The sequence below is a fragment of the Meles meles genome, chromosome 8, assembly GCF_922984935.1.
Source record: "Meles meles chromosome 8, mMelMel3.1 paternal haplotype, whole genome shotgun sequence".
Lineage (NCBI taxonomy): Eukaryota > Metazoa > Chordata > Mammalia > Carnivora > Mustelidae > Meles > Meles meles.
Window position 1 is genome coordinate 95,642,273 of NC_060073.1, and position 14,358 is coordinate 95,656,630.

General features: G+C 42.4%; 1 protein-coding gene across 1 annotated transcript in view; it reads left to right on the forward strand.

Moving 5' to 3' along the window:
- Positions 1–897: 897 nt before the first annotated feature.
- The window catches only part of ETS1 (ETS proto-oncogene 1, transcription factor), a 128,002-nt gene continuing 114,541 nt past the window's right edge, over positions 898–14,358 (forward strand). The window contains exon 1 of the mRNA XM_046016110.1: positions 898–1,020. Within this exon, the coding sequence (XP_045872066.1) occupies positions 898–1,020 (123 nt within the window). The remainder of the gene's footprint in view (positions 1,021–14,358) is intronic.

A 14,358-nucleotide genomic window follows, 5' to 3' on the forward strand; every position in this document is an offset into this window, starting at 1 on the left:
TTCAAAAAAGATAGAATCTTTTAGGATAAAACTCTTAAATTAAGCAGCCAAATAATGACTTTTCAAAAAAATTTTCTCCTAACAAAATAACCGTATTCCTAGAAATGATTTTTGCATGAATGTAACATTCTTACCATGGTTCCAAATATGTGAATAAGAGAAGCTGTATATTTTCACCTAAAACAAATGTATGATTTTCACACTGCTCACATTTGCTCTAAATGGGAAATATATGAACATTTCTGTCCTTTAATCACTGTGCCAGAGTGAGGGCCACTGAAACTAATCTATTTTAGATATCACCTGAGACCAGACTTACACGAATAGGGTATTTTAATTTTATTTTTAAGAATTCCCAGTGCTCTGTTCCATATAATTATTTTCTTCTCCTTTGGAAACATCACATTTCACATCAGGTTAACAGAGCTAAATAAGCCAGGGCAGGTGACTGTTCGGTAGATATCCTGTTTTCCGACAGCCTTGGGGGACCTGATTCTACAGCAAGCTTTCCATTTCCAGACTGCTTGCCTAGGTTAATGGGACACCACTGAATCCATGAATATTCACATATTCAGTAGAAAGTAAATCTAATGCATCAGCAGAGGATGAGACACGTTATCCCACTGAGCTGGTTCCCTTTGGCTCACCTCCCTCCCCATTACTCTGCATGGCTGCATTGTATTTAGTTGAAGGATAATTTGAAGGATAGAAAATAAGGTGTGATTCAGTGTGACCCCAGCCCAGTAACAACATTTGCTTTTCCACCTAGACCAAAGAGCCTGTTCCAGTGTCTGCCTCTGCGGTGTCAAGGGCTTGGGGGCACACTGCCTTTTTTCCCAGCTTTCCCGGCCTTGACCACACCCCCCAATTTAAGGAGGCAGCTCTATTAGAAACATTATGGTCTTTGCATCCTCTATAGCCATCAAGCGGAGGATTCCTGCAGGTAGTTGGAAAGAGACCACAGACACTGAGGGAAGCTCACTCAGGACCTTTTCTTCACCCAGGCTCTCCGGCAAAGTAGTAAGTGAAGTGTGAGTTTTAGCCTAAAACTTTGCTCTTTTCCTTTCCGCGCCCCCCCTTTTTGTTTCATTCTGGGGAATTAAACAGTGAATTGATGGGGACTTTCAGGATACAGGCGGGTTTTCTCTTTCTCTTTTCACATTTTCCGATATTTTCCATTCAATTACTTAATAAAATTTTCAAAAATACTTCTTAACATTCTTAAAATAGTCTGAAATCAAGAGTGTTTCACTCTTCTCCCTGCTTAATAAAAGCAAAATCACACACGTTTTAGAGACTCGCAGATTACTTGTCAGAAACTCTGAATTTTCCTCGCATATTGGAGCAGCTCCAAAGAAATAAAGCTGTAGTTAAACATAGAAATTCCTTTTTTTCTCTTTCACTCCTACCAAACCTATTGCTTGCCTTTTTTTTTTTTTTTTTTTTTTTTTTTGCCTCGCAGCTTAATGAATTTTTGTAGAGAGGAAATTGCCACAGGTTTGAATCTTGCAAGCCCAACTAGCCAGATTGTTTTGTGGGTTTTTTTTTTTCCTGTTTTGTATTTTTTTGGTGTTTTCCCCTGTTTTGTGACTCCTAGTTTCTCCCATGTTCTGCCTGTTTGGGGGGCTGTAGCTGAGACAGGGAGAGTCTCAAAGTCACGGGGCTTTTCTCCTCTCCCCCGCAGAGCTGGACTTCATTGGTGCTGCTACGGAACCACAGGGGGTATGGATGGCCATTCCCCTCCACTGGGTGATTTTATCCTGCATTGCCACTCTGTGGTTTCTCATCTGCTGTTCACAAGCCCCTGTTACCCCCCACCTTTTAAAGTAGCCTTATACGGAGACGAATAAAGATTCAAAATCTTTATTTTCAAAAAGATTCTGGGTTATTGAGATCAAGGCATTCACTTGTAGCTTTTCCTTAGTGCCTTTTGGGTAAGATTTTTTTTTTTTAATTTTACACCATTTCCCCCCTTATTTCATACCATTGCTGGCAACTGAAAGACTTCTCACCGAAACAACAGGGAAAAGCCTCTAAAATGATATCCCTGGTAATTCCACATGATTTGTAAAATGACTCTTCTTCTGCCGTGGCTCCGGATTGTGTCATCTCCTTCTTATCTAAAAAGCAAACCTTCCCCTTCTGCAGGCAGGGACTATGCGTGGAGGGCTGGCAGGGTGGCCGCTGTTGCTGTTGAGATTCTTACTTACCTGTTGTTCCTGAATGGAGGGAAGGGACAGCTAATGAGTTAATGTCTGCAAAGTGCTTTGAAGATGAAAGGCCCTTTTCATGTGTTCAGTATTGTAGTTATTAATATTAATATTTGAAGAAGCATGCTGTTTCTAATTGTAAATCAACAACTCCCATCCTTGCCAACTCAGTAGTGAAAAAACAAACAGCCAAAAAAAAAAAGGCAGCCACACAGCGTCTTCCGTCCTGGATCTGTTGCTGACGAGGAGGGAGGCAGAGTCTGATTACAGATGAGGCATCTTTTCCTTACAGGCTCCTTCCACCCATGCGCTAGTGGGTAGCAGGGCTGCAAGGTCCAAGAGTAGAGTCTGGAAGAAGGTGGGCAAAGGGTGTCCTCCTTCAACACTTGGTAATGCCAGACCCTGGAGAGCTGGGTGAGAGCATGGACCTGGGCCAGGTGCCTGCCTCAGATTATGATGAAGTTCAAAGGCGAGCAGAGTCAGAACTGGAACCAGCCGCTGGGTTTGGCATCAAGAATGTGGATGTGCATTTGGGTCCCATTAGAGATTGGCTTGGTAACAAAGAACAGGTACTTAACCTGACTGTTGTTAAAATGTGAATGATGACTTGTGTCTCACCTATTCCACAGAGATGAGAGAACAGGAGTAAACAGCATAGAGAGTGAAAGTGCCAATCCTGTTGAGAGGGGAGGTCCTATATAATATTGTAACAAGTTGGCTGTGTGGGTGCAGGTCCCTGGGGGAGGGTGAGGCAGAAGACCGACAAATGGTAGGGAAACAAATGATTAGCCCTGACATTCCTCTCTTTGATTATACCCAGAGCCTCAGTGTATGCCTGAATTTCTTACTGAGAATTCCCATTCTGGTGTACCTCCTGATTTGATTTATTGATGAACAGATCTGTTTTCCACAGCGACTCTCCTTTTCTAATTACCCATTGAAAATTCCCATTTCTGCAGCAAGCAGCCGAAGGAAGGGTGACATCCCAGAAACTGGGACACACCCCCCCACACCCCCTGCTTTCTTTCTTTCTATACGGAAATTAAAAAGTATTTGGTATTTGAGCAAACTGAATGTGGTATGCAACAATTTAGTGGCGTTGGAGGCAAATTTTGTGAGTTTTCAATCCTCGGGAAACTCAGATCTGAAAACAACTCATTCTGTGTCTTTTCATCTCCTTTGTCCCTGCTCCCTTTAGGGAACTCCAGCTTTTAACCTGGATTATTCTCCGAGTATCACACCTGGTTTCCTTCACTCTCCCCCCAGGAGGAAAATAATTCCTAATATTTATTGAGCACTTAGTATGCTCGGGGGTCCTTACTGAGTGCTTTGCACAGACTACTTCATTTAGCCCACATCAAAGTATTTGAGGTGGGCACTCTTGTTATTCCCATTTAACAGCTGATGACCCTGAGCTTGGTGATATGACCAATGTAGAGTAGGACCGGTTAGAACCAAGGCGCTGTGAGTCCAGACCTTGGGTCTGGCACAGTATTGCAAAGCAACCTTCATAGCTTTCAGATACTGACATGAGTTTAGGCTGAATTTTTCTGCTCTGACTCATGATTTGCTCTTATTTGGGAGTATACTATGGAATAGGCCTCTTTTCCAAAGGGGAATCTGCAGATCAACCATTCGTTGTCAGAGAGATACTGACCATTAGAAAAGTTACAAAGTCTAGTTGACCAGATTAGCATATCTCTCCTCCAATGTCTCTTGGGACAAATATCGATTGGATTTCTGTGTTGTCCTCAGCCTTGTGGAGGGTGATGTAACAGATACCGAAGGAATAATAATGGATGTTCCATTTCTAAAATCAACATAATTTTATTTTAGGAGGCAAGGTCTTACCTGAAAAGAGGTTGAAAATAAAAGACAGTATGAATGCTAAGCCATGTGACACAGTCTATGAGTGTCTTGGGACTTCAGATAGCAAGAAATCATGTCTGGAGCAGGGAGTGACAGCTATTTCTGATCCATTTTGTTTCTCACAGAAGAGGATAGATTTAGTTGACTAAGGGCTGCTGCTGTCTCAAGAACTTAGAGGAGAAGGCTGGGATAGTACTCACCAGGAGAGTCAGGAAGCGACCTCTTGGTGACGATGTCAAGAAAATATTCTCAATGGGGGAAGTAAAATCTAGAAATTTTCAAGTGATGTGGGAAAGTAGAACCCCCCCCCCCAGAATTTTGGCCTTTTTTTGTATTTAAATTTTTTGACCTTTTCATTTGGAGATCATCTCCAATGCCGCAGAAGTCGCAGAACACAAGCCGCCGGAGAGTTTCCAAAAGTGTCCTTTAAAATTGTGAAAAATGCAATGCAAATTATTTTCCTTCATCATCTTTTGGTGTCCCCCGTGACCTTTAAATGAAAGGATTCCTGTCAATGGGAAGGGAACAGCGATGCTAGTTTCTCCACATTCGAGGCTAAGTAACGACAATCACAGGTTCTTAGGAAAGGCTAGAAGGCTTGTCAGACGCGCCCATCCTCGGGCACGTGGCTTTGGCAGCAGGGACGGGTCCTGAGCCGCACGTGTTCCCCTGGCCAGGCTTGTACTGTCGCTAAGCTAAAAATCAAATTCTGCTCAGCCTGTGCCACAGGTGTCTTTTTGCCTGATCCTCAGGGGGCCCTGCCCCCTCCGCACCTGCTTTGTTGTAATCACTCATGAACTTAACCAGGTTTGTCCAGACGCTTCCTTGCTCCTCCAACCGAGGTCCTCTGGGCCGCAACCTCAGCATCACGTGGGATCTCACTGGAAATACAGACCTTCCGCCTGTACCTCAGACCTGCTGACTCAGGCTTTGCATTGTAACGCGATTCCCAGGTGATTCCTATGCAAATCAGTTGGGGGAAGCGCAGCTCTAGAGGAAAAAACCAAAACACACACACAAGAAAATTAAAAAACGCAAACGAACAGAAACTTTTGCAGTGTTTTCTGTAGCAGCTTGTTTGTTTGTATCTAGTTGCTAAAGTGTTACTCCGCCAAAGATAGACATTTGTGTCAAAAAAATGTCCGTCTGGCTCGAGCGGCTACAATATCTCCCCCTTTGTGCCTGCAGTCTTTCAGCGAGTTTGCTCCTCACTGTAAGAAAAATGCTTACTTCTCGGTTTTATGCATAACAATGGCACAAATAGACTACCATTCAACAGAAATTGTGGCTCTTTTCTCCAGGGAAATTCTTAACTAATGCCTACTCAACCTCTGCTTACGGAAGGGAATCCTTTTCTGATTATTTAAATGCAAGTCCTTCAGAAAAAGAGACAAGGGATTTAGGCCATCTGGGTTCTCGCTCTAATACCTGAATGAATAGCATCTGCTCCTTTGGGCACTGAAAATAATAATTAATAAAACCCACTATGACGATGAAAGCATGAATGTTTACTAATGCCAGGCCTTACGACAAAACAGCAATAATTAAGTACCACTATTTGTTGACCATTTTATCATACATAGGTAAAGCACTCTGCTAAGCACGTTTATTTTATCCAACCCTTCTCAATGATCCTGAAAGGATGGGTATTATTACCTCCAATTGATAGTTGAGGAATCTGAGACGTTGTGAGCTTAAGAAACTTGCCCTTGGCCATAGGCTCAGTGAGGAGCTGCCGGTTCACCCACAGTCTGTAACTCCAGAGCTCTTAGTTGCTGATAAACACTTAACCTCTCTGAGCCCAGTACGTTCAAACGAAACATGGCAGTCAACTCCAAAGTTGACTAACTTTGCAAGGTCCCTCTTTCTGCAAGAAGGACAGCAAGCTGTTGAACATTATAGTCAGAAAATTTGAACCTTACAGTTTGGGCAGTAAAACAAATGAAACAACACCATGAAAATCTCCATCTGACATAGTCCAAGAAGTTGCTTGCTGGATTTGAGAGATTTAAGGCAGCTGGTCTCCCTTGGTTCAGTTTGAAAAGGGCGTTATTCAAATCTATCCTGTTCCCCTTACATGTCCTGTTAGTAGCGACCTCTGTTCATGATGTCTTTCAGTCTTATTGAGAGCTTCTTAGGAGCCCACACCACCTCCATATCCTAGATTGTATCCAACGTGCTCTCCACGCTGTGAGTAGAAAAATATTTATTTAAAATTGTAGGCTCTTTAGGGGTTTCTTTGGCAGCATCCATTGGGTTAGAGGTGACATTTTTAGTCTTCAGACCTTCTTTGGATTCGAGTTGGCCAAGAGTCTCATATAACGTGACCTCCACTATATCTGTCACTGTGAAGCAGCGAGTACTTAATATCATTTCTCTAGCTTGCTTTTTTTTTTGTTTCTAGTTTGTTAGTATGAAACAATTTTAATTTATTGATTCAGTTATTCATAGATAACTATGATGTGCATGGTGGCCAACTCTGATCATTTGCTGAATTTCGTGGTTAAATACAGCATTTGAGGAATGACATTTGGAGATGAGGCTGTGGGCACTTTTACTGTAAAATAGGGTAGAGACTGTTACCCTCAGTCTCCCAGAGGATGTTCCCACATGAAGCCTGATTGCCCAGAAAAAAAGTAGAGTGCCAGTATCTGCTTGGTTTCAGGGATTAGGATTGATACTGTGTTCATAAATTCCTCACACTTAAGAGCAGGCAGGTTTGGATGTATCCCTTGATGTTTATGAGAAGCAACTCTACTCTGCCCACTATTGACAATGCCATTCCAGCAGCGTGACTGGGAAGGATTTGTTTCCATGAGGAGGAAACATAAAATAGTCTATGAGGTACTCCTTATTTCCTAATTGCTATGGTAAAACAGACAAAAACCATCTCATATTCTCTCTCTTTTTCAGGGCATATTTACAAGTTACTCCTTGAGGAAGGGCAAAACAATATACTCTTGCAATCGTATGATAACATGAGTGTATTTATAGTCTTCCAAGAAAGATTGGTTGAGCTATGTCAATTCATACAGAACTTGAAAGTGTTATGCTTAGTTAGGAGATGGGGGTGGTTTAGAGAAATAGGAGATGGCTATGAGTCATGTTCATGCCGCTATTCAAGTAAGGTTTGGAGCACTAATGATCAGTGAAGCGGGGGAGAAGTAAGACTGCAACGCTAGCTGTACCCTGAGTGGCTGCTTTGTGCATTTACTGAAGGTGGCCTGTTTGGTTTAAGACACAGAAGGCAACAGCACATAAATGAGAACACTGACTTTATGGGTCAGGGTTGGCCACTTAAAATAAGAAGGACTGTTTACTACTGTAATGTTGAAATACCCAGTCAAGACAATGAAGTTCTTAAAAATTTAGGAGCAAGGAAGAGAAACCATCTCCAATCCTTCGAACTTTTTTCTCTTCTCGTTATTGTAATCACAAAGTTTCCTTAGGAAATGATCTAAGTACGCTTAAATTTGAGTTCTGGGGGGAATTGAACTTGGCAGCTTTTGTTACCCTGCCAGATCAAAGGAGAGATCTACTAAAATGACTGGAAAAATACCAATGAACCACTTATGACAGTTAAGAGAGAGAATGGTACAATAGATAAACTTGTCAATCTGGTGCATTTGTTAGTTTAAAGGAAAATATGATTCTGGGTCACCTGGGTGACTCATTTGGTTAAGTATCTGTCTTTGGCTCAGGTCTTGATCCCAGAGTCCCTGAATGGAGCCCTGGGTCAGGCTCCCTGCTCAGTGGGGAGTCTGCTTCTTCCTCCCCTCCCTACCCCTCCTGTTCTCTTGCTCACTCTCTCTCATATAAATAAAATTTTTTTTTAAAGAAAAATATGATCCTGCGTGTAGTGAACATTGAAGAAGTCTAATCTTAGTGTTGCATATGGACACAAGTCATCACAGGTGATGGGTCTTTTTGTTGTTGTTGTTCTAGAGATATCGTCACTCTCTTGAGTATATTCAGGCTGTGAGACATACTGTTAGATGTTCTAACTCTATTTCACGGACAGGTTCTTTCATTCAGTCAACAAACGTATTGCATGTCTACTATGTAGCATATGAAAAGGCAGGTCCTACTCTCAAGCAGCTCAGGACTGAGGAGCATAAACAGACATTTATAAAGGAAATACTCTGAACCAAATAGCAAATACCGAAGTAGGCGTATTGTTACATTGAGTCCCGTGGAGGAAGGTCAAGAGTGCCCATCTAACTGCCTAGGGGGTTCAGGGAAAGCTTCCGAAAAGAAGGAATGCTCCCTCTGAGTCTTTAAAAACAGATTTTCATGGCATTCATAAAAAAGAACTCAAACTATTCATTGGAGATTTAAGGTGTTGCCTTGATATGGATGGCAATGTCTTTAGTTTGGCAAAGGTTCTGTTATTTTTCTTTGAATGGATAGTCCTTTTGGAAGTCAAATTCTTTTCCTCCTGCATGCTAGGCCCAAAGGGTGTCTTTTTTTTTTTTTAAGACTTTTTATTTATTTATTTGACAGAGAGATTATAAGTAGGCAGAGAGGCAGGGGCTGGGGGAGCAGGATCCCTGCTGAGCGGAGAGCCCAATGTGTGGGGATTGATCCCAGGACCCTGAGTTCATGACCTGAGCCGAAGGCAGAGGCTTAACCCACTGAGCCCCCAAAAGGATGTCTTTTTAGGATTTGCAACTAGGATTTCTCCTAATATCAAGAATTTAGAATTCCCATCAATCCTAAATTCTTGATATTAGGAGAAATTCTAGTTGCAAATCTATTTAATTTTTGCATGGCAAATTATCTACATTATTTATGTGTCATAGCTTTACTCCACTGAATCCTTCACATGCCATCTTTATATCTAGCATAGATTGTAGCCATGATTCCTGACCTGTGAAGTTAACAGGAAGACTGGAGGGTAAGGTCAAAGTTAGAACACAGTGCCGTTCTTGGTGGCAGTGTAATTTTGGCTTCTCTGTTATGGAAGGCACTTTGTACACATTCCTTGTTCCAACAATACCACTTGTAGGTATTTAATGACAAGAGAAAATATTTTAGAACCTTTATCATGACAAGGAATTGGGACAAGTCAGTTATACAGTAATAAGAGGCTCATTAAGTCAAGAATAATGCATACATAGAGCATGATACTCGACGGCCGTAAACTTTGGAATGTAGAGTTATATTCCTTGACGTAGAAAAATGTTCATAACATCATGTCAAATGTCAATGGAAAAAGCAGATAACAACATAGGATGTAGAAAATTATACCCTGAAGGTAAAATTATGATCACGTGTATATGTTATATCTACATTCGGAAAGACACATTAAAAAACACCCAGAGGAACATCGAACAGAGTATTAGTATAATTACCTCTGGACAGTGGGATTTAGGGTGATTTTGGCATTTATTTTAGCCATTTCTGTGTTTTTATTGTAATTTCTTCAATAAATATATATTATTTTTTCCAAAAACAATCATTTTCAAAAGAAGCAAAAATCATTTAAGCGTAGTTTACTATTTCCTTAATGGCATTGTATTTCCTTGAAAAGCACGTAACCCAAAATGAAAAACATTGATGTCACCACACTGCTGTAGAGATGCAGCCAAGTAGGGGCAGAGTTGATGTGAACTGACTTCAGCCTTCATGAACAGCCTTCTCTCTTTGGGATTTCCTACTCCTTCTGTCTAGGTCTGACACACCCCTGCTCCTCCCCAGCCTCTCTGCCCTCTGGGCCTCCCTCACCCTGCCCTGCAGAGATCTGGGTGAAAGGCAGCTTCAGCCTGCAGGTCAGGCCCAAGTCACTAAGCTTGCGTAGGGTGGAAAGGTCTAGAAGAGGTCCGTTGGGTAGCATGCTCTACTAAGAATAGTGTTTTCCCCTGAGTCCCACAGAAAACTGTTCAAAGTCCATCACTGGACTGATAGACCCACATAAACCAAACTGTTATCCTTTTTGTCCTCTGCACGGATTGAGCATTTTCATCTGGAAAATTGAGGAGAGTGAGAAGAAAGGAGCCCAAGGGAAGGTGGCTGAAGACCTAGAGTCAGATCTCAGCCACACTGGGTTGCAGCATTGCCCATTGTCTTTCTCTTCATCTCTAAAAAAAAGAAAGAAAGAAGGAAAGAAAGAAAGAAAGGAAAAGAAAAGAAAAGAAAAGAAAAGGAGGACTTAAGTGAGTTAAAGGTCATGTACGTGTTTTCTAACTTAACTCTGAGAGTCAGCAAGTCTGTGTGCCCGTGTCCTACCGGCACCGGTGTAGGGCCTGGAGCAGAGAGTGAAGACGCAGATGAAATCCTTAAGTTCTAAGGGGGTGTGTGTTGATGAGACAATCAACAGGCAGCTCAGTGTCACATAGGATGGTGGAAAACACTTCTGTGACCAGGTGGCATTAAGAGCGAACGCTTTGAAATGGATCACGCAACAAACCTATTCTTTCTTTTTTTTTTTTTTAAGATTTATTTATTTGAGAGAAAGAGAGAGTGTACAAGGGAGGAGGGGAGGGCCAGAGGGAGAGGTAGAGAGGAAGCAGACTCCCTGCTGAGTGGTGACTCCTGGGGCTCCATCTCAGGACCCCGGGATCACAAATACCTGAGCCCAAACCAAGAGTCGGGCTCTCAGCCAACTGAGCCATTCACCCAGGAGCCCCCACACCTATTATTTCAAGTAGATCTTTATTCAGATCTGGGATCTGTTCAGATTCTCTGATTAGAGAATCTGAAAAAAAAAATCTGATCTACTTAACATTTTCCTTCTTGGGAGACCAAGTCATTCTTTCATTCACTAATTAAAAAAAAAAAAAAAATCTCTTATGCCCCCCTGGTCTGTCTGAAAGTCTGGAGATACAAAGATGAACAGACACAGTGCCTGCCTTCAGATAGCTCAGAGTTTAGTGGGAGAGGAAAATAGAAACAGATGTTTATAAACCAATGTGTTAGGCACAGTGACAGAAACAGGAGAGGGGAACGTGGGGGAAGGCCAGCTAGCCCTGCCTGGGAGGGAGATCTTCTGAGAGGAGTCTCAAAGCTGGAGGAGAGCAGGTGGATGGCTGAGGAGCAGGACAGGAGGCATTTCTACCAGAGGAGGTCACGTGAGAAGGGCAGGGAACCGAGGACTGGCCCCATGAGCTTGTGGGAACAGACGTTCCACGTTATAGGAGCAGAGGTACATCGGTGTTGGGGAGCATGAGGCCTAAGGTCGGGGGGAGCACTACCCCCAGAGGCCAGGGCAGGATCCTGAGAATTAAGTCACTTCAGACACATTTATCTGCTCCTTGGCCATTGCTGGTTCCTTCAAGAAAACTGAGCTCAGTTCTACACAACTCTGTTATCAGGTGTTCACATCGTTCCTACGCTCTGGCGGACCTCTGGATGCTTCTAGGCTGGGGAGTACATCTTGAGCCACACAGTTGTTTTGTATTTAGGTAATAAACGTTTATGATGCCAAAACAAAACAAAACAAAACAAAGAACAACAAAAACGTTGGTCCAGCTGATGTTTCATGTTATGTGGGAGGGAATTCTCCTTGGCCAAGTCAAAAAAAAAAGGCATCACCCAGACACTTTTTGCTTTTCCTGAAAGGGTTTATGTCCCAAGCAGCTGTTCTGTGTCACAATCTACAAGTGGAGAAAGGGTGAGTTCTTTTTTTCTTTCTCCAAAAAATAATACAGCAGTAATCCATTTCTGTCCCAGAGTTATTTCCTGAGATGAGAGCCCTTGAGAGCTCTGGCAACTCCCTCTTTTCGGCTTCCTCCCTGGGCGAAGGGCTTTTCCCCAAGGGAAGTGTCATTCATCTAACGCAGCCGCAGGAACACAGCCCTGCGCTGAATGAACCATATGTGGGGCCATAGATTTCCTCCCTCACTGCGTCTGCTGGAAAGAAAACACATATTTCCACCGAACCTCTCCCCAAGCTGTGTTGCTCTGAGGGGTGTTATCTGGCTGGGATTGAAACTCCTGGTGCCCTCGAGCTGGGCTTCCGGACAAGGCTGCCCCTTCCAAAAGTCCTTTTTCTTACAAATACCTAAATAAAATAGGAATTCAGAAGAGGAAAGATCTTTGCCACTTGTGGGAGTATAGGGGTGATTCATACAGCCACAAGGTCACACCTCACGCTGCGATCCTCCATGATTTCCCATTCCCCACATCTAGTAGGACTGACCACTTATTTTTTTCTAGATTGTTGATAAACTGCTCATCACCTTCTATTATAGTCCTATGTAAGTCTGTCTTCGCCACTTCCTGGAGATAGAGACTGTCTTTCTCAGCTTCATTGTGAGTCGGAGAGAATGTGAGGTCCATGAGGTCGGGGATCTTTGTTTACCAGGTGGGTCCTAAATGCCCAGAACAGGGCCTGGCACACAGCAGGCATGTAGTAACTATTTACTGAATGGGTAAACAAGTTTCTAACAAAGGATGCCTTCACTGTGCTTGTTGCATGAACGATTGAGGTCTGTGATGACTCAGGAGGTCCATGGGACTTTTTGGGAGGACATCGGAGGGCCGAATGGCTGGCCCAAACAGTGCTCCCATACCTGACAGATCCCAAAGGTATAGGCTGTCCTGCAGGGCTCTGGAGGGAAAGCCAGTTGTACCCTAGGGAATCTGATCATAGTTAATCTGTTCTCAGGATGACGCATTCTGTGTTGCTGACTTGTAAGTTTCATCCGTGAGTAGATCAAAAACTTTCAAGTGGGGATGTGTAGATTGATGACGATTCATTAGGATTTTTGCATTCGATTTCAAGATTAAAGGTAAGGGATGCTTTAGTAGGAAGGGAATGTTGAACTCATTGAGACTATCTTCACGGTATATGGTCAGGATCAGTCCTCCTTGACCTATGTTGTATGTATCTTATTCTATGTCATGCTGGGTCTGATACAAGATAGACCCTTATTGTTTTGAGAAACAGGGGATATTAACTGCATACAGATTTTAACAATGTCCTTGGACTTGCATACTTTGGTCTTTGTCTCCTCTTAAGCTTCACCACCAGAATTCTTAAGGGGCCATTTTGCTACAACGGAGATCAATTCCCCCGAAAAAACAAGGGAATAGCATCTTGATTAACATAGCCTAGTTACCCTTAGTTACTTTATTTATTTATTTACGAAATATTTTTATTTATTTATCTGACAGACAGAGATCACAAGTAGGCAGAGAGGCAGGCAGAGAGAGAGAGGAGGAAGCAGGCTCCCTGCTGAGCAGAGGCTCGATCCCAGGACCCTGAGATCATGACCTGAGCTGAAGGCAGAGGCTTCAACCCACTGAGCCACCCAGGTGCCCCCTTAGTTATTTTATTTTTAAAAATTAATATTATTTTGTCTGCATCTGTTTTTGGAGAAAATGCATCATAAGAAAAGTAAAGGGTTAGTTAAAAACAAGAAGCACAAGTTCTGGGCTAAGGTATGTCTTTTGACGATTTTTAATTTACTGATCTCAACCACGTATTATTAGCCACTCTGTAATTGTAGTCCTTAGTCGGTGAAATTTTCTGTTGCTGAGCCGGTTTAACTATATCGTTTAAATACATTTCATAGGAAGGAAGATAGGCTTATTGGCTGTCAACTGAACGAAGACAGTGAACCAAAACCACAAACTGAACATAGGACATATAATACTCTTTTTTTTTTTCCTTGAAATGTGCCAGTGGCTTTACATATTAGCAAGAATAAAGGAAAAGACAAGTACGATCCAGAAACAGTCAAGTTAAAACAAAAATGTTACTTTAAAAAAAAATAAGGTTTTATTTATTTGAGAGAGAGACAGCAAGCAGGGTCCTGCAAGAGCACGAATGGGGGGAGGGGCAGAGGGGAGAAGCAGACCCCCCCCCCACTGAGCAGGGAGCCTGAGCTGGGGCTAGATCCAGGATCCTGGGATCATGATCTGAGCTGAAGGCAGATGTTTAACCAACTGAGCCACCCAGGCACCCCTAAAACATCACTTCTCAACCATAGGAATTTAGCCTTCAAATGTTGTGCCTAGGAACTAAATCTTCTAAATCACTTGGGAAAGACTTTTTTTCAGCATATAATATTGATTTGATTAAAGTGTGTGAAATAATGTACTTTAGGAAGCATTTAGATTAATAAAAATGTTTGATACATAAATGATTTTCCTGATGACTGACAACCAGCTATAAAATCCCTTCGGTCAGAACATTCCTCAAGCCTTCTTGACATTCAGATTTTTGGTGTAGATAACAGCTCTGGTCCAGAATTATTTCATAGTGTTTTTCCTTTTGTTCCAGATGAATTATGTTCTATCCCTTTTTCAGGGCTTCTTTCTGCTTATCTGTGTC